The sequence below is a fragment of the Coenobita brevimanus genome, chromosome 97 (genome assembly GCF_032717465.1).
Source record: "Coenobita brevimanus isolate Jiangsu-jjx chromosome 97, ASM3271746v2, whole genome shotgun sequence".
In the NCBI taxonomy this organism is placed as follows: domain Eukaryota; kingdom Metazoa; phylum Arthropoda; class Malacostraca; order Decapoda; family Coenobitidae; genus Coenobita; species Coenobita brevimanus.
The window spans coordinates 9151805-9173258 of record NC_137050.1 but is presented as its reverse complement, the minus strand read 5'-3'; the positions used below and the strand labels follow the sequence as shown (position 1 = coordinate 9173258).

At 42.4% G+C, this 21454-nt stretch overlaps 1 protein-coding gene across 4 annotated transcripts in view; it reads left to right on the top strand.

Moving 5' to 3' along the window:
• The window catches only part of LOC145413805 (uncharacterized), a 145732-nt gene that overhangs the window by 107798 nt on the left and 16480 nt on the right, over positions 1-21454 (top strand). For all 4 annotated transcript variants that reach the window (XM_080283466.1, XM_080283467.1, XM_080283463.1 and 1 more), the window contains one exon: positions 20860-21416. In XM_080283466.1, the coding sequence (XP_080139592.1) occupies positions 20860-21416 (557 nt within the window). The remainder of the gene's footprint in view (positions 1-20859; positions 21417-21454) is intronic.

Here is a 21454-nt window from a genome sequence, read left to right as displayed (position 1 = left end):
CTGTTATGCTTGTTAGTCATTAATGGCGTTCTTCTGTATTTGCTATTGGACTCTCTGATAACATATATGCGCGCACACACACATAAGCAGAGAGAGAGTGAGTTCAGTTAAGTTGGTATTGTTTGCTAACCGGTTTTGGTGAACAACCTTTTATTTATCTTGTAATATTATAACCTACATGTTTACATACCTACACATAAGTCCACACAGAGCTGCATACCGTCACACTGGCTGTCATATGAGTGTGCAGTCAGACACTGGCTCTCACATACTGCCTCGCTCGTAAAACCCAGGAAGCGCACAAACAGAAGGACACTCACGAAAAATAATAATAAAATAAAATAAAATAAAAACCGCTGCATATTTCTCCTCTATAAGTCAACGCAGATTTGGGAAAAATAACAGTATAGATTAGTTTGTTTATCTCGTTTCGTATGTTTTCATCCTCATTAGCACACTGAGGCTCCATTAATTCTCAGTTGATATGATCGTCTGGCATTAACTGGAGGAGAATACAACACTTGTCCCAACCATGAGAGGGTAAACATTCTCTGAGGTACGTTCTGCCACAACCCGTTCCTCTCGCGCGTGTGTGTGTGTGTGTGTGTTAATCTAGATACAGCCAGACGATTTTGTTTAGCTTACTCCTTTGAATCTGTTTATTTTTTTTATTTTGCCACCACCAGACGGTTTTATTCAACATAAGACAGACTTTTGGTCCTGAAACCATCTATCCCCTCATAAGGTGAACAAAATAGTTTGGAAATATCAAAAACAAATTAAGTCATGGGAGAAGAAGGGATAAAAGTTGATAGTGTAGTAATGATGGCAGTAAAGCTGAATCTGATCCACCCAGTCTAAAAATTCTCCAACAAAAGTGTAGTAGTAGTAGTGGTGGTGGTGGTGGTGGTGGTAGTAGTAGTAGTAGACGTTCTTGTAGTGAACGGGGGTAAGAGTATAGGGACTGGTGTTGTGTAAATATATCTTCGTATCTGTTTTGTTTGACCTGAGCGCTATAATTCTCTCTCTCTCTCTCTCTCTCTCTCTCTCTCTCTCTCTCTCTCTCTCTCTCTCTCTCAGGTGTTGTCCAATTAGAGAAGTGAGCTGAAGTGGAAAAGTTTTTGAAATGTGTGTGTGGGTGGGTGGATGTGTGGGTGAGAGAGAGAGAATTATTTCATTCTCCTTGATATGTACGGATATGAATTGGCGCAGATAAAAAAAAAAAAAATGATAACTAGCAAAGGAAAAAACTTGATCTACAGGTTGAGGCGTATGGGAGTACCGTAGTTGGACAGTAGATTGATTGATTGACAGGTGGGCAGGCAGAAGAGTTGATATTGCCGTGAGAAAGATTTATTATGGTATGTAATGCAGAAAATAACTAAGACGAAGGAAAGCAGTTAAATACAATAGCTAAGAATGTTTAAAAAATCGAAATAATCCCGTCGCTAGCCCTGGGCCCCTACTGTTTGGGCGACTGGTAGTGGAGTGGGTGGATAGATGGATAGCTGAAATAATAATAGATATAGCAGAGATAAAAGACGATAAGAATGCAGTGTAGAGATAGAGAGCATGTACAGATAACAAAGCTGATGGAGAAAGCGACGAAAATCATTGAAGAACCTTTAAAATAAGACTAGACAAGAGTGGAGTGGATGATGAAATAAAATATATAAATCAAGGAGACTGATGAGAGTAAAAGAACTGTTTAGATATAGATAGGAAATATTTGAGGTGATGGAAAAGAACGAAAAGAAGATTCCCGAAGTCCTCCAAAATAATTCTTAAGTGATAAGAGTGAAGGAAGGCGGTAATCGGTATAGTTCTGGTGTTAACATATTTGGGTGGAGCGCTGCAGTCACGGCACCCACGTAGTATGTCTAGGCTTCCGGGGTCTCCGAATCACGTAGGCTTCTCCAGTCACTAATAATGCTTAATTAAACTGTTTTAGTGGATGATTCCAGTAATTAAATAAGGATGAGAAGAATGAAGACTGGAAATGTTTGGATAAATGTACCAAACGGCACGGCGATGCGGGATGAATCAAACTGTCACTGAGTCAGCCATTCCTAACGTTCACCATTATTATTGCACCCTCCCTTGCCCAGTCAGGCAAGTGTCCTTACCACAGTTAGTGTCCAGAGAGATGATTAAGGATGAACGAAGTATTTTCATGTGAGTCCCAGCATGTGTGACAGGAAAGACGAACGATAGAGCCCGCATGTTTAACTTAACGGGCTTGAGGTTGTGAGGTGGGCGAGGCCTGGAGATTTCGATCACAGTAGTATCCGACGGGTTTAGTCTTACAGTATATTATTCTTGTTGCAGAGGCTTATTGGTTATATTAAGAGTTGTTTATGATATGATTATTATTAACTGAATGAAAGAGGTTTACAAGGGTTTAATAAGAGGTCAGTTTGAAGATATGGTGAACAGTTTTGCCGAGATTTAAAGTTTGACGGATGCAACATGTGGCGGGGTTGCCAAGTCTGTGAGGCACCGTAGGGGCGGAGGAGGAGCCGCGGCAGTTTGAGGTCGGCTAGAAGACTGGTCACACGCGTTCTCGAATATTCTTTAGCGAACTATTTGAATTCGTGTTGGTTAAGACATCTTTCCCAGATACAGTCTGGTGAAATTTTAAATCCTCTAACTGTCAAAATCTAACAGACTGAACATCATAAATTTGAACAGCGATCGTGCGTAGAAAGCGCGCGACCTGGGGAAAAAAAAAATATTGTGGAGAAAGAAAGTGTATTGGTGGTGACTGTTTGTGGTGAAGGTGGAGTGAGCGCCATGGTCAGGTATATATACATGGGGTCGTCGCCTGGGAGTAGCGGACCACATCTGGGATGCTTAGCGTGTGTGATTTTGAATTTGAACCTGAGGACACGTTAGGTTATACTGGTCTGGTATAATTTAATGTGTAGTATGGGAATAGCATTATAACCATTACACATAATTTGTGTCCAGAATCGATTTTTTTAATTGTAACTATAATATATAACTAAACGGGAATTAATAAATTAGCCCTGTCAGATGTGCGCTGTTTGTTCTGGTAATCTAGGTTGTATGACTCATCCTTGCCTTTGTTTAGTGTTTAGTACGTACTGCTTGAAGAGGAATGTGTAAATTATCTCTGTTAGATAACGAGTCGTATCTTCGTTGGCAAAGGAGACTCGCAGCAGCGTCATCAGTGATTAGTTTCCTTTACGCATTATATCATATTTTCATATCTTAGCAGTGATAACACTGACTAAACCTTAGAGGGTGTGAATGGGTAAAGCAAAGTCAAACGGTGTAAAGTGTTACGAAATACCCTAAACAACGAGAATACGACCTGTTAAATATATACAACTAAAAGCCCATCATCCCAATACCTATAATTGTAATTGGTTCGATTTCAAGGTACGCTTCCCCCAGTCTTAGATAAACAAGTAACACGTATGAGGTAGCAGAGCAGACGCAGGTAAAACGAGACGATAACCTTACATGGTCAGATCAGTTTAGGGGAGCTCGGCGTTTTTTATTTTTATTTTTTTTTTTTATTTTATTTTTTTTTTTTGGGCTTGATATAGTGGAAATTATGCATGCTGACCAGAATGGAGTGATTGTGTGTGATAAGTTAGTTTGCAGGTGTGTGTGTGTGTGTGTTAGCATATTTAGAAAAGCAATATTTTTAACTATATGAAATGGTGGGTTAACATATGCAATTCAGTCTGAATGTTACTTTTTTTTTTTTTTTTTAGGTTAGGCCTACATGCTGCCATTTTTTAAAGCATAGGCATATTTTATATAAAAAGTATATACTCATGTTTATATATATATATATATTAAATGGCAAGTGTATGAGTAAATCAGCCAGGAGGACGAGAGTTAAATCGTGTGAAGAAAGCATTTACTACGCTGGGTGGTGACCATATAACCAGATTTTGGCGCCTGGTGGTTTTAGTGGGTAATTATTGCGCTCCAATCGGATTGAGCCGGTGAAGGTTTATATCCAAGGGGTGGTTAGGGTTGATTGCTCATGTAATACCACTCAGGGATGAGTGAGGCTGGTCACTCTCATCTTAAGTGTCGGAACCAACTGCCTAGCCTCGGGCTCCTACGCTCCTCATGGAGCAATGTAGGATTGGATGATGGATGGATATATTAAATGGCAAGTGTATGAGTAAATCTGCCAGGACGACGAGAGTTAAACCGTGCGCCGTTGCCCAGAAATGGATTGAAGTCGGGAAGGGGAGAATATCAGTGACAGGTCTCCCCGTGGCCGGATAAAATCATCCGACAACAGCAATAGATATCCTCGTACTGAAGGGTTGTGAGATTCCTTCCGAATTATTCACAACCAAATGTCCCAGCTAATTAAATGCTACTAAAGAAAAAAAGAAAAAAAAGCGTTCGATGTGCGCTGCTCCCATTTAGCATACCTAGTGTTTAATGGAGCAGGTAAGGTGTGGTAGTGAAGGCGTTATTCCCCATGCTGTATAACCTGTGTCAAAATAACATGGGATAAAGTCTGATAACCTCTACCAAGCTTTTTGGCGATTCTACCATCCTTATAAGGCAGTTGTGATGTGCAGTGTTTGTCCGCAGCAGTAAAGTGCGTGGTGTGTTTGATGTTCAAATAGAGAGGCGCGGTGACAGTGTGGGCTGACCGCGCAGGCCTCAGAGCGGCGGCTGCGCGTTTGCTGTGTGGGTTGGTGACTGAGGGCAGCAATATCTATATCCTTCACCTTCATACACCCTTGATAACACTTGCAGTGCGAATTACTTAATAATATAAGGTCATTGTTGTCAGTATTTACTATAAATCGTCATCCGGTGGCAGTCAAAATATTGTACAGTAGGAATAGTCGGATGTCAGTAAAAATCGTGTTTCCTCTCTTGTCACATTAAATGAAAATCATGTTGCTGAAGGGGTTAACACTTCATGGTGTTGATGTCGGTCTGAGAGTTATTTTTATTTACGGTATTTCCTGAATGTGCTGGAATCACTGCCAGGTTGTCAAATATACGCTAATGTATACACTTGCTAATCCTCCTTTTTTATTCTTTCCACCGTGGAAAGAAAGTAATAGAATTGGTGCATACTGTGACGCCATACTGGTCTCTGGTTTTCCTTTTTGAGCATGGATAATACAACACATCCGTCGCCTTCATCAGTTTTATGGAATCTCTGTTGGATGCTCAGATCTGACTAGCTATGAATGCGAGCGTTGTTGCTAAGCCTTCCGAAGTGATGATGCGGGTCGGTAAAAATAAATAAAATGAAATAAAACTACATTATATGGCCATAAGTTATCAGACAAGACATTTTTCTTGATTGAGTGCAGAGAGTTTAGAGATGTGTGGCTTGAATGTAGGAGTCTAATCCTTACAGTAGGTAACTTTCTTAGTAATTCTGATTTCTACTACAGTTTTGTTCAGTTTGGGAGACAACTAGAACGGTTAGATTTGGCCCAATAACCCATCTCAAAAGAAAAAAAAATACTTTAGCTGTAGCAACAGGGAAAAAAAAAAAATCACCTAGTTAATTTTATTCTCGTCGCAGAAATTCTTCCATTCCGTGAAAAAGGGTGGCTTAAGAAATACAAAGGCTACATCCGTTGTGGCCATTGTCATTTGTGCGGTTGAGTGCGTGGGATGTGTATGTGCAGCCCTGAGGCGTGAGGTTCGTCGACTCCTGCTCAGTAAAAATTATCAAAATAAATAACGAAATATAAAGCCAAATACTCGTGTCAACCCAGTTTTCACATGAACTCTGAATCCGGTGACTCCCCCCCCCCCTTTTTTTTTTTCACACACTTCCGACGTTTGGAAAGGTGTTTAGGACTGGGGGGGCGAGGGTAGATGTAGCCTTCATTAAGCTCTTCAGTACGAGCAAGAACATATGAGACGTCACCGGATACGAGGGGTGAGGCAGGACCCAGAAATAGAGGAGGAGGAAACGGAAAAAAAAATAACGAATGAATAAAAACTTGATTGACTTTGGCAGCTGAACAGCAAAGGTCAGTGTCAAATATATACTATTAATTCAAAACATTATTGAGAGCGAACAAAGGCGGGAGGAACAGGTGTTGGTTTCCCAGAGACGATGGGCGTTCGACAACTTCACCCCAAGTACATTATTTCATTACTGCTGCTTCCAAACGATTTTGTTCGGCTTAGTGGATAATTCTAGTAAAGGATTAATGAAATAAGTGTATAGCTTTCTAGTTCGAAAACCTCCCACACTTAATAAAAGGATTTGAAGACTGCATGATTAAAAAAAAAAAAAAAGGGGGGGGGGTCCGAAGGGGTTACAAACCGGAACGCTCAATAACAGGGAACAAAGGCGGGAACGTCAGCAGGTGTGTAGATCTGAGTTGCTTACCATCATTATCTCGCCGACCTGTTACCAATAAAATAAAAATGAATCTGACAGGATCCAGAAAGAGGAGATATAAAAGCAATAGAAATTATTAAAGCTCCGTGTGAAATGGACCATGTAGTGTGTGTGTGTGTGTGTGTGTGTGTGTGTGTGTGTGTGTGTATATATATATATATATATATATATATATATATATATATATAATATAAACTAATGCAAGAGTTAACCGATACTCCCTGCCCATGTATGCAACAGGTCAACTATGGAACTCTTCCTCTGTATTTCCTTCTGCACATGACTTTCAGTCTTTTAACGCAGTGTCCAGGCATGTCCAAATAAACAAATCTTTGATTTTTTTTTTTTTTTCCCTTGAAGGGAACAATCTTGTGGGCTCCTTGCCTCTGGTCCTTCGTTTTACTATATATATATATATATATATATATATATATATATATATATATATATATATATATATACAGTATATATATATATATATATATATATCTATATCGACGTGTAATGTTTCAAACATTAACTCATTGGAAGTAGCAAGTGAATGCGTTTTAGTCTACAGCCACTACCACTGCTAAGTTAACATGGGCAAAATGAATATTGTTGAATGTTAAGGCTCGTTTATATTGTTACACAAGAACCGTTAGTCGTGAACAAAAGGCAGATGCAGATGTTAGAGAGAGAGAGAGAGAGCCACTCTGTTCTGTGATGTATTTTCCTAGCTATTCTTCCTAATCACAGGATTTTATTCACCTCAGGGAAGACTTCTGGTATCTACGATATGAAGCCTTTATTGAACTCCTCAGAAACATTTCTTCCGAGCGGAATGATAGTCATAAGTATGAGTAGAATAGGAAGGACGTGTTGTGTTAAAGGATAGGTGACTGTAGGCGGTTAAATAACGACGTGTTCCCCCACATGCCTCAGCGGCTGTCGGCACCGTTTTATTCATCCACCTTGTTTAAGAGTGGGAGTTAGCGCATTTATTTTGTCACTGCCACGTAAAACAGTAAATATGGGAGAAGAGGTTATGTGAACGCATAGTAGGGCCTTGTATGTGGTGTGGGGGTGTGTATGTGTGTGTGTGTGTGTATGTGTATGCTTTCTGGTAGACATGTTCCATGTCTGAATGAATTACTCTGTCGTTAGTTAGATTACAGTGCGACAATGCCAGTAGTAGGGTAATTAGGCTTAAGAAAATCAGCTATAAAGACGCTAACCCGTTCTCTCCGAGGACATGTTAACTGAATTTCCTGCTGCCAAACTTGAGTAAAATCGTCTAGTGGTTGCTTCATTAAAATAAGTCATTGCTGGAAGGATGAATAATAACATTACCGGTTCAGTATGTTCGGTGGTTTGGTAGATGTAGCTCTGACGTCTACAGTATATACCTGTGAAAAAGCTGAAGAGAAGTTTATATTAAGTGGATCATAGGCTAGTTAGGTATGTTGTTTCGGTATTAGCCTGTGCCATTTGTAGTGATATCCCTCGACGATTTATTTTGCTCATATAGACCTGTTGTAGTGAACATATTTAAAAATGCAGTAATCAAAGCATCCCGATCGGCAAGTCTCTTAACATTAAACAGGGTTATTTGGGTTAAGCGATATATTTGGTATAGAATGGGCTAAGTTTATGTGTTGTTGTAGTGGCGAGATTTGTGTGTTTTCAAGTGTAAATAGAACAAAACCACCTGTCCTCACCCCACCGCGGCCCTGACGCTCAGGAAGTGGGGGGGAGGGGTGACTGGGGACGGGGAGGAAAATGCGGCGGAAGGGGGTGGGGGGGGGAGGCGTGACAGAATGTAAGGAAAGAGAGGCAGGGAGGTGGAAGGAAGGAGGGAGTGAGAGAGAAAAGGTAACTGAAGAAGGGGAGGTCCGGAGGAGGGACGATGACAAAACTTGGAAGGAGAGGGAGGGAGGCTGAGGTATGAAGGGGGGTGGGGTGACGACTTGAAGTCTTGAAGGATGGAAAGCGGGAGGCAAGTTGAGTGTGGAAGAGGAAGGAGTTAGGGGTAGGGAGGATTGAGAGTTGAGGTGTAGGGAAGAGGTTGGGGTGAACTGAGTGAGGAAGGAAGGAGCTGGAGGAAAAGGTAAGGGCAGAGAGAGGGGGAGGGTCAGCGTGGAAGTGGAGGGAGGAGGAAGTGGAGATGCGGGAGGGGGAGGAGGAGGAAACTAGGTGGAGGGAAGGATGTAGGCGTGGAGGAAGGAGAGAGAGGAGGGAAGGGAAGGGAAGGTTGATGGGGTAAGGGAGGATGGAGGGGTAGGGGTGAGATTATGTAGGATGGGATATTTCGATCTGAGGTAGAGCTGGAAGGCTGCGAACATGCATGATGGGAGGAGAGGGAGGTAAAAAACACGCAAGAGAAGGAAAAAACATAGGAGAGAGGAAAAAGGGAAGTTAAGTTGGAGGGGGAAGGAGAAGTTAAATGTTTGAGAGGATAGGGGTAAAGAAGTAGAGAAAAGAAAGAGGAGGAAAACGAGGGAGCTGAGAAGCAGAGGAAGAAGGAAGGGGGGGGGGGCTAAGAATGTGGTAAAGAGAGGAAACCTGGAGTGGAAGGGATAAAGGTAGGAAGAGAACCCAAAGAGGAGAGAAGAGGGGAACTTGAGAGTGAAGGAAGGGAAAGATGAAAGTGGAGGATGGAAGGATGAGGAAGGGAACATGTAGAAGGGAGATACACGAGAATGCGGCAGGCAGCGGAGATTAAAACGATGAAATAAGGAAAAAGAAAGATTAAAACAGAAGGGGGGAGTGGGGAACCAAATGAAAGACCAGATAACTGTAAGAGTACGAAATTTCAGTGATGCAAAAAATAATAAGTTAGAGAGAGAGAGAGATTAAACTGAATAGGGTAATTAATATGTTACAGGAGAGAAAGGAGAAAGTAAAAGTTGAGTGCTAGAGAAGATAATATAATTCAGCCGATAGAGAAATCAGGTGCGAAGGGTGTAAGTGGCTGAAGAGGATAGGGAGTGGTTGGGTGGAGGCAGAAAAAAAAAAAAAGTAGTAAGGGTGGGGGTAAAAATTGAAGGGGAGCGTGAGGAGGGAGCGGCGAGGGGGAGAGGGAGGAAGGGGAGGCGTGGTAGAGGGGTTGGAGGGAGAGGCGTGGTAGAGGGGTTGGAGGGAGAGGCGAAGTGGAGGGGTTGGAGGGAGAGGCGAAATGGAGGGGTGGAGAAAGAGAGGTGGGAAGAGGTGAAGGTGGTGGTTAGATGAAGGGAAAAATTGGTGGTAGGGAGGGGAAGGGGGATATACTCTGACCGCTACCAAGACACTACCGCGGAAAATGAGTGGGGGAGGCGAGGAGGGAGGGAGAGGGAAAGAAGAGGTAGAACAGTAGAGAGGGGGGATGGTTGTGTGGTTGGAAGAAAGAAACGGGGAAATGGTCTGTGAAAGAAAGGTAAGGGGGCAGAGAGATGTGGGGGAAGAGGGGAGGGGGTATTTTGAGGGGATGGGTTGAGTATAGGCGTGGGGGGGGGGGAATTGAAATCTTGTGTTCGATAGGTGGGTGATGTGGAATTGGAGGGTTGTAGTTGTGTAAGGATGAGTGGAGTGTGGGAGGGTGAGGGTGGATTGTGTGTTCAAGGAGAGAAGTTGGACTGTGCTTCTGGCAGGTGTGTGCGTGCTTGTGGGGGAAGGGGAGACTGGTGTGGGGGGGAAGAGGAAATGTGTTCGTGTGGGGAGGAATTGGGTCCTGGTAGTGATGGGAAGTTGGGGGGGAGGGGGAAGAGGGGACATTGGCTGCTACAGTTCCCTCGTCCTTCTGTCTCCAAGTTCTCCGTAGTCTCTCTCTCTCTCTCTCTCTCTCTCTCTCTCTCACATTCATATGTTTATTGATATGTCCTTTAGTTACCTCCACGGTGATTTTTCATGTTTTTATTTCATTAAAATGTTCCCCTTCAGTTTCCCATATTCTTAATTCCTTTTCCTGTTCATTTTCACTTTTGTTTACTTGAATATCTTAATCCTCCCTTTTTCTCTGATATTTTCCTGTCAGATCATCAGTTTTCCTCCTTCATTTTCCTTCGTAATTATTGTGAATGGGTGAGCGTGGCTGGTTTTGCTGGTAATTACCGTAGCGCTGATGACGGGCTAACGAGCGATGAAAAACGTCTGATAGCGTTATTAGTGGAATTGGATGATGAGGCGGTTTTAATTAAGCTGACCCTAGCGTAGCATGCTGGGGGTTTTGTGTACGGGTAGTTCTTGCCAACAGGTGTGCGTGTGTATGCGTTTGTGTTTGTCAGTAATGGCATATTATGTATACCGTACCTATAGCCGACACCAGAAATTCTCTCTCTCTCTCTCTTTGGAATTCACAGATCATTCAAAGTCGATAGCAACCAACACAGATGACCCAGACCTATAGGCTACTGAAGTCAGATAGATATTACTGTCTTGCCTCGAATTCATCAGATTGATTTTTAAAGTCAGTGAGATTGCACAGTTCATCAGACCTGTTATAATTCCATCACAGGTGAAATTTATTACAATGAAGATTACCTATTAAGCCTGTGATTATGATCAGAGTTCCAAATTATGCCGAAGAACGGATCTTTCCTCAGACTGTGCAGGGTTGTACTGTAATAAAGTCAGATATTTTGGAATATTATGTCATAAGAATTAGCTACTTTAAAGCAGTTAATAGATTATTTTAATCAATCAATCAATCATTTCCTGTGGCACCCCACGGGATGCATAGGGCCTCAATGAACTCTCTCCACCAATATTTCTCTTGCCATCTCCTTCAGGTCCCACCAACACTCCTCTCCTGCTTCTTTTTTCATTGTCCTCAACCAGGTTTCCCTCGGCCTACCTCTACCTCTTCTTCCTCTAGCAATCCACTCTCGCACATCCTGTATTAAACAACCTTCTTTTCTGTATATGTGCCCCAGCCACTTCCAGCGAGACAGTCTCACATATTCATTAACTGGTTCCACTCTCGTAATATCCCTTACTCTTTCATTTGTAACTCTGTCTTGCCACTTTACCCCAAGGATCCTTCTCAGTATTTTATTCTCAAATCCTAATACTTTCTGATCTGTTGCAATTGTACTGTACCATGACGCATGCCCGTAAATTAAAATTAAAATTATTTTAATAATAAATTATAATAAGTAGTAGTAGTAGAAGTACATGAAGTAATATCTGCTGTCTGTGAGTACGAGTTGTGTACGATTATTTCTTTTAGTGCAGTTGAGATATTATTCTACCTGTTGAATGTGACTACGTGTTGCATGACTGTTCAGCTCAGGAAGGACGTTTGACAGCAGGGACTTCATACAGCTGCTAGCAATCCCATCTCCACATTGACGATTTTCCGTTATAGTCTTCCTGTCACCAGACTATCTTACTCACCTAAGGAAAGACTAATACTGATATCGTCCCCGAAGTAGACACCAGCATGACATTGTTAGTTCGTGTTAACTCCCTGAACACGCTGCCTTAGTAATTTAACCTTGCTGCCCTCAGAAGAATTCTTCACCTTCGGAAAGACGTCTCACAGGAAAAAGGATTAGTACGAGAAAGCTTTCCAAAATTGAATAAAATCGTCTGGAGGCAGCCACATGAAGGCAGCCCTGTATAGTTCGATCGGCATCGGTGTAGCCTCGTAGCCTAACCGGTAGGATCCAGGCTGGGTAACTCGAGTGGGAGACCTTGATTCCTCTTCCATAATCGCAAACCCTCCTCAGTCTGTCCCGCGCCAGGATAGTGAGGTATGACTTATTGTTCCTTAGGGCTTCTGTCAGGCGGTAGGTGTGAGGATTGTGGTGATGGTGGTGGTAATGGTGATGCTGCTGCCGCTGCTGCAGACATTGATCATGATGACGTCATTGGTGGTGGTGGTGGTGGTGGTGGTAATAAAGTGATGATTGTTGTAATGATGGTGGTGGTGGTGGTGGTAATAAAGTGATGATTGTTGTAATGATGGTGATAATACATGATGGTGACGAGGATGATGATTGGATTGGTGAGGATGCCGGTGGTGGTGGTGGTGAGGATGATGACTGGATTGTGATGAAGCTGGTGGTGGTGAGGATGATAATTAGAATGATAATGATGCAGGTGGTGGTGAGGATAACCATGATGCCATTCTAACCGTGCGACTGTTTTGCATTCAGTATAAGCCTCTTGAATAGTAAAGATGCCTATGAGCGATTATGAAGCGGTATCTGATACGGCACCATGTTGTTTGCGAGTGTTGTGGTCGTAAAAGGCAGCTTGATGGTCCAGCAGGGGACGAGAGTCAAAAAGTTTCTTGTGTATAAGATTACCCGTTTATCTTCACTCCTACAGCTACTAAATACCACAAACAAAAGTAGAGCGAATAACATGAGAGAGAGAGAAAAAAAAATTGATAACTGCTGTGGACTCGTTTATAGCAGTTAATTAACCCTTGAACACGATGAGTTAAAAATTTTGCAGCCGAAGGCGATTTTTATTAAACTTAGTACGCGTCCACACATGTCCACGAACATGGGTTGACAACACAGCTGGCAACATGTTTCAGTACATGTATGCAGCAGTATTTTGGACAGATGTGTACAACGTGTTCCAGCAGAGGTAATGGAATAAGTGTATTCATACGAGGCAGCTGAGACTTCATCATGGTGTTGCCAACATGATGTGGACGCTGCTGTTCCCAGCATGTTTGCAGCTTGTTCGTTATTGTGTTGTTTACATTTTGCAAGCACTTGTTCCAGCACACAGCGTGTGGAAGTGCACTCAGTAGCGCCCCTTCATTGTAAAAAAAAACGTTTTGAAGACTAACTCCAACTCCTTAAGTTTACGGATTCTCGCCTAAATTGAGTGACCTATAATCGTGTGGAGATAGTAGGAGTTAAATTTTAGTGTCTTCCAGGCGAATTCAAGAACCTTCGTGAATACTGTACTCAGCATGTGCATGGTTACTTAAGGTGCGGGCCAGTGATTTAGTGGGTCGTATTGTCGTAGACTTAGGAGCCTCACAAACCTCTTAATTTTGATTTTCTTAAAATGTATATTACTGCTTCACGTGCTTAATACGACAACGGCCTTTTGTTACATTCCTGCCATCTTAAAGACTGTTTTATAAAGCCTAGGAGATGAGTAGATATACTTGTAACCTTCTTGAGCCACTTAACTAGTCAGGGGCTCTTGTGAAGTGCCGGTAGTCAAAATCGTCGGACGATTGCATAAATCGTGCTGAAAGGGTAAAATATTGGATTTATAGTTAAGTATTGGTATTAATTTATCCTCAAAAGATTTTATTCACCTTACAGCAGACCTATGGAAGTGGAGAAGTTATATATAGCCCTCAGAGTAGTCACTTGCAAGACGTCTCCTACTAGATAAATCAAGTATTCTGAAGTACTCCTTTACTTGGCCCAGGTTTTCGTCCTTTTGCGACTTAATTCATGTAGCTTGATAGTAGAATAATACTGTGGCTGTACATCGTCTCCAAAGCATTTCTTCGTAACCAGTAGCATGTTGTAGTGACAGTCTGTTGCTACGTCTGAGCATTCATGATGGTGAGATGACATTTTCAGGCCAGGTTAAAGGAAAAAGAGTGTAATGATTGAAAAAGACTTCGCCGTATCGAAGAGTATCAGGTAACCCGTTGTTGGGCAGGGTTCTTATTCGGCTGAATGTCTGATGTTAGCCGGAATAAGGTGAGATGGCTGAAATAGAGAGCGTAAGTTAAAGTGATATAGAGATGAAATTTTGATTTAATTAGATAAACGAGTTAGAGAAGGTAAATAAAGAAGAAATAGAAAGATGAAAAAATTAGTTTATATAGAGAAAAAGTTAGTCATCACGAGATGTTTAATGAAGAAGATGAGTTAGAGAATATAAATGGAGAAATACAGAAAGATATAGAGAGTAATATAGAAGATGCACTGACCCACAGACACAGCCTAAGGTGTTTGAGAATGCCTTGGGTTGCTTATTTAACAGAGTGCATTAGCAACATTGCATCGTGCCCTCCCTCAAGCTGACGTTAATGCAACACTAAATATTCTAATGCCCCAGACGCTGTTATAATGCTGCACAAACTGTTCCAATGCCCTACAAGGTTATTATACCCCATGAACAGTTTTAATGCCGCACACTGATGCCCCACACTTAAAACGCCATACACTCATATCCCCACACAAACTGTTGTAACGCCACACCAACTGTTACAGTGTCCCATGAACTGTTCTCATGCTACTCAACGCTCCTCTAAAAATTCAGCTGCGAAAAAGCGGTCATAAAGCTGAATAAGATAATCCTTCATTAGCAAGGATGCACTTAAAAGGCGTCTTGATACGGAAGAGGCAATTAGATTATTTCTGACACTTTCTATGACGCATTACCCTGAAGCTGAATCAGGTCGTTTGTTGGCAGTGTATATGATTTAAATAACTGCAATAGAGAAACAGTTGTAGTAGTGTTTTTGCTGGAGACTCCCGTAAACTGAATATAATTTGGTTCCAGGGAGCGCGCGCGCTCACACACAATTTCAAGAATATTTAGCATCTCTCGGCGGCAGTAAAGAAGGGTTAGTTTCCTTTGGCCTTGTAACTTTATTTCCTTGCAGATCGGGTATATGGCAATGTGGAGTCCGTCAGGTGTGTGCAGGCTGTGTGGGTAGGGTGTGTAGGTAGGGTGTAGGTAGTGCTGATACGGGCGTCACCTCAATGCCACACGGGGAACAGAGGTTAGAGGTGGGGGGTTGGGGGGAGGAGACGTAGGGGGCGTGATGGGTTTAGGGTAGGAGGAGGGGGAGAGGCAGGAAAGAAGGGTTGGGGGAGGATGAGAGAGGTGGGGGGGCAAGGAGAGGGGGAGATGTAGAGGAGGGGAAGGGGACGTCAGTGAAGGGAAGAGCCTGATGGAGGAAGAGAATGGCACTAGGGAGAGTAACTGTGGAGTCTAACATACACCATAAATTTCTGCTCTAAAGCTGCATTTCCTTTGTTCCCATTTGTCCTCTCAAACCATTTCTCTCTGTATTAAAAGAGAGGGGGTGGAAGGAAGAAGGAGAGAGAGGTGGTGAAGGAGATGGAGAGAGCTGCAGGGAAAGAATGTTAAGCAGGGAAGGAATGGACTGATAGGAGAAAAGGGGAGGGGGAAGAACTGAGTTGAAATAGAGAGAAATAGGAAAGGAAGGAGGGATGAGAAGGCACCGAGATAAGAAGGGAAAGGAGAGGGAGAGGGGAAAAGAAAGGATGAAAGAACTGTGAGGAGAGGGGGAAGGGAAAAGAGAAGAGATTCAGATGGAAAGTAGGAGACGGATGTAGAAGAAAATGAGGAATAGAAGGGAAGGGACAGGAAGAAAGGGAATGGAAGGAAGGGAAAGGATAAGAGAGGGAGGTGGGAGGAGAAAAGAAACATGAAGAAGGAAGAAGAGAGGCAAGAATAGAAGGAATAGGAGAGGTGAGGGGGAGAGATAAAGGCGTGATTAATGATGCAGGGGTCGACAAGACTTGCATATATTTTAACCCACCTAGTTGTAAGAATATCATAGCATATTCAGCTTCTTGTTGGTAAGACATGAATATAGCCTTAAAACTGCTTGATGTATATCCTTGAAATAACTGTAGAAAGACTTAACTGTCCTTATAAATATTATGTAAGCATTTTAAAAACGGTATAGTTATATGCCTGCAAAATAAGTTGACTTTTTTTTTTTTTTTTTTTTTTTTTTTTTTTTTTTTACTGTACCGTAAATAGGTACGTCTAAGGTAGAGCAGAGAATGTGGCAGACAGTCCAGCAGTCAAATGATAGTACTCATACTTGTTTCGTCCCCGTCGCACACTGCCACAGGCTCCAACAGCAGTAGTTCAGTATAGGAAGGACGTTGCCCAGTGAGTTGTTCGTCATATTGTCAGCCTTTCGGTGTGCAACAATGAGATCAGCTCAGGCGGTGTAAATAAACACTGGCTTCTTAGGCTCGCAGTGTTTACTGTCCAAATAATTACATTTAATGCTTGCCAATTTCACTTCACTGTTTTCACAAGTACCGGAGCTATACAATCTTCACCAACTGCACTGAATCGAAACTGACTCCCCTAAGCTCTTCCAGTTCCACCTCCTTGTATAGCCTTCCTATGGACTAGAATGATCTACTGCGTTCTCGGAAAAGCAACAGTTGGCACCTCGGAGAAATCCAAAATATGCAGTTTTCTTACACTGTGTAACATTCTAAATGCTTTAGCATACAAACTGGAATAAAATACATTATTAAACAATCACTTACATAAAAACTATGGAGAAAAGAGAGCATAAAAGTTAATGCATAACTTTACAAAATACCTCCACTCACAGATAGCAGGCTAACCGGCAACTCTTACTCGTAACTGAGAAATGCATGAAATACTTAGAACCTTCAGTGGTGGGTGGTGGTGACCATCATCCACTCACTTGATGTAGTGCCGCCTACTTCTTCCTTAGCCTTTATCACTCTTTTTCTGTCTGCCTTCCTCTCTTCTTATTTCTCCCATTTTTCCTGTCACTTCTTATTGCTTTTCTTTCCTTTACAGGTGGCTTTACATTGAGTGACAAGCCAAATGGTTTCCTGTAAACCAAGACACCATTTACAACGCTGGGTGGTAACCATATAACCAAACCATACGTGATCCCTACGTGTCAACAAGTGGATTAGTGCCCCCCCCCCCCCCGTAAAATAAAGTCAAATGGCCACCCGGATTATGGCGTCTGGCAATTAATAGATAGACAGATAGGCTTAGAACCTTCCAATACTGCATGTCTAGCAAACCCCGCATCTCAACAATTGTTTCCATGTTCCGTTTGAGGGATCCTCCGCATTAGTCATAACAGTGAAAGACAGAATTGTGATAATACGCAGAACTGAAAATTTACAAAATAGCTTTTTGTGATTATCTTGTTGGCATTAGCGGATCGTAGCACCTCATGTTTAGCAGTATGTTTCGAGTTTTACACATCAATATTTTCATGTTATTTATATCCCTTCAGTATTGACTCACTTTGCACCAGAAACTTGTAGGAGGATATTAAGCTGTATTAGGTAAAACAAGTAGCAGAGGAAAATATTTTAAGATTTTACGAATATCCCCCATGGAAATACAGGGAATTGTTAGAGGTGTAGGATGCGTGTCAGGGTATGCTGATGTAGATGTGGGAAGAGGACTGGCTTGTGTGTGGGCAGACGAAATGACCGTTAATGTCGAGTGGAGAGGAGAAGGAATTTTGCATGATTTGACCGCTGAGAGAGAGAGAGAATGAACGGACGAACAAATGTAGTAGGCTATGGGCAAGAGATTAGAATGATGTAGGTAGTGAGAAGATAGGATCGTATGAAGTTACAGGTGATGTGATGGAGAAGTGTAGAGATGTGTGAGAATAAGAGGAAGAAGTGAGCGATGTATGTAATAAATGAGAAGACAGCATAAAGTGACGAGTGTGTGAAACGTAATGACGGTGTTGATGGAGTGTGAATTACTGTGGTGATGTAAGGTGAGGTTTGAGCTGCTACGGTGCTATTTGTTGTATGAGCTGTGGCGGTGTTAGTGGTTTTATGAACTGTGGCGGTGCTAGTGGTTTTGAGTTGTGACGATCCTAGTAGTTTTCTGAGCTGTGACGGTGCTAGTGGTTTTATGAGTTGTGACGGTGCTAGAGTGAGGTCACCTTGCAGGGTGAAACATCCCCCGGGTGGCGACACCAAACTGGACAAGGAGGTCGCCAAGGACAGTCGCACAGTCAGGCAAGTATCACACCAATACATAAGGGCCATCCTTTATTTATTCATTATATTATTTTAAATCTTGATGGGTATGCTTAACTTACGCCTAATACGATTTTTTTATTTTTTTTTTTTATTACAGATTATCACAACCACTATAAAGTTAAGAGAATTCTTGCAGATTCATAATAATGGACGAGTATTTTATTTTTTCTCCGTAAGGGGGGTTTCACAATTGCATGACAAACGCCACGTCTGGGTATGTAATAAAATTCATGGCGTTTACCACGATTTTTGGGCCTTACTACAGTGCTACGCGTAAGCTATGAAGCGCTGCAATGGCGCTACCACAGCGTCACAAACAGTCACGTTGTGTGCAAAACCGCTCACGAATACCAATACGGTGCCAAGCATACGCCATGAGGGCCCATGACGCCCTACTAATGTCTAAATAATGCACCATGCAGGTACCACGAAGTATGCCAATGGCTCCCCAAGGGGCTATAATGGGCTGCCCGTAGCTACCTTGTGAAATAACGTGTCACTTTCGTGACAGACAAAGCATCCTAGTAGCATTGTCATAGCCCTTTATTGCAGTCTTGTTGCGCCTTATTAGTTCGTTCATGGGGATCGTAGCTCGTTATTGGCATTTGCATGGCAGTAGCGTGCCATCTGTATGTGCCCATGAGAAGTTATTAGTGCCTTCCAAGCATTCTAGTAGCTCCCAGTTCGTGAGGTCGTAGGTCATTATTGCCAGTCGTGGACTCGGGGGAGCCCTAGTGGCAGTTGTGGGGCCCTGTGAACCCCACGACAGGCGGCTAGTGCCGTGTACCACAACTAGGAGGCTACGATGGCCCACTAGGACGTTAAGCGAATTCTTTGTCCATCCATCCATCATCCAACTCTTCATTGCCCCATGAGGAGCGTAGGAGCCCAGGGCAATGCAAGTTGGTACAGACATTTAAGATGAGAGAGACCAGCCTCACTCATCCCTGGGTCTTGGCGAAATTTTGCGCATGTCCAAAATTTTCAGCCAGGCTCACAACAAGCCACTAGGACTAAGTGATGCGCCACGTCACATCACACACATCTTGATTTTGTACCAAGAGTTTGCTACAAATACAAGATCATGGCCAGTCTGGCGCTTGTCGTGTAGGTGTGAAACCCCTTTAAATAAAAAAAGGTTGCATAGGGAAGCCCATCCTTTGTACAATCCCGGATAACCATTTGAGCCATGCTTATAACTGACACATTTGTGGTTCAATATTTTTCCAAGTTGTAAATTTAAAATTATTTTGGAGCCATGTGTGGCAGCAGGGCAAGCACTGTTTCTGTGAGGAAACTAAAGTTTAGTGAATACATAAAATTAAGATAAAGCAATTTGAAGCACACAGTATTCAAGACAGCTACCAGTAAGTTTCACTTGTTTTAAAGATTCTTGGATTATATTTGGAAGATTTTTTACCCAGCAATGCAGTTGCAGAGAATTGATTCACTTTCTCATTGAACGGTCATAACTTGCATATTTTGAAAATTTTGGTTTGCCAAGATTTTAGCATTGAGCACGTCACTTCACTGTCCAGGTAAGTAAGATATTGTAATGAAGTGAAGCTGTTTCAGCAAGTTTATATTAATAGTACTGCACGCAGACTTTCATTAGTACTCTATATTCATTAATGAACTTTCCTAACTGATGTTGAAGCAAGAATCAACTTTAGGTTTTGTGTACCCTATTGCTGCATTTAATTTTTAAAGGTATTTATTCCTTGCCAGCAGTAACCAAGATAGTGTAAGTAAAGTACCGGTACGTCATTGTCAAAAAGGCATTTTGAGTTCACATCAGAATTCCTTAAGTCTCATAAAATTCTGTATGAAAACAGCTTGTGTGGAAAGTTATTTTGTGTGGTACTTTCCATTAATGCTTTAAGATTATCACTTGGTAGTGAGGAATACTGTAATGAGTTGGTCAGTGTTGCAGGTACTGAGAATTGTCTGTGGTATTGTGCCTTTATAAGTGAGTATTTGGTTTTCAGATGAAAATAGCACACTAGGGGGGGGGGGGAGTGCAATTTTGAGAAGGGTATGGGAGGAGAGGGGAGGGTAGATTGGAGTGGAACCATTACAGTTTCAGACTGAATCCATCCCTCCCCACTGTCCAACCCACCTTACAATGGTCATTCATATTGCTTTTGTTATACATAGGTCAAGCTATGGGAACAAGCACATCCTGAAGTGTAAAGTAGTTGGTACCACACACCTGTTTGCATACTTTTCAGGAGGAGGATGACAAGAAACTAGAAAATTCAATAGTGCATGGGTAATTGGGGTTCTGTGTTATCTCCCCTGTCCCAGATACAGTATACAGGACATAATTATACTGATAGATACTTCAGCCTTACACCAGTTTATAATATGACTTGTGCCTGAATTCTTTGTGTTTAATGGGTCTTTCATAAATGCTCTGTAGAGAAGAAATGCATTATAAAATTAATGCAGTACCGGTATGGTAATTTCCATTCTGTTTTCAACATACTGTGTAGTTTAGTTGTACCTTAAATTTCAGCCATTGCATGTTCATTGTAATTTTAAATATTTTGATGACTCTGCTGCTGTGACATTACTAGAAAGCACAGTGGACATAAAAAAAAAATAATGGAATACTGTATGTGGTAGGATAAATTTGTTTTATTCTGTAGCTGTTACACATCAGTAGTTTCCAAACAACTGTATGCACAGTATTCAAGTTGCAGTTCTTTGCTTTATTATTATTATTATTTATTTATTTCTTTACAGAGTTCTGAAGCCCCCTGGTGGTGGATCATCCATAGCCTTCGATGAGGAAGATCACCCACTTAAACCGAAGACATGCCCCCAAGCTGCCAAAGCTCCAGCCCCGGAGAACTCTACCCAGCAAACATCTCCCACCAAGCCTGAAACTAATGGTACGGCCAGCAGCCCCCCAGACACCCCTGCCACCACCACCTCCCCATCAGACAGTTTCCCGAGTGTCAATGGCTCAGCCACTGATACCCCTGCACCAGCTGTTAATGGCACTGCTGTCAATGGCACTACCACCAGCACTTCATCAACTGGTGGATCTGATGACTTCCCAGCTGTCAATGGTTCTGGCAGCACAGGGTCCTTGAGTCAGGGGTCAATGAGTCAGGGTACCCCTAGTAGTCATTCCAGCCCTTCCACTCCTTCCTCTGCCCGGCTGGACACTCAGAGCAGACTGTTTGGAGCAGACCCAGTGGTGACCCCTGCCAGGCGTATCAGGGACCACCATCGCAGCAACATCTTCACCCCGGACGGCACAGCACACTCGACCACCAACGGCACACCCAAGCCAGGTGAGGCCCTGGCTCTCTGGCTCATTTATGTCAGCTTT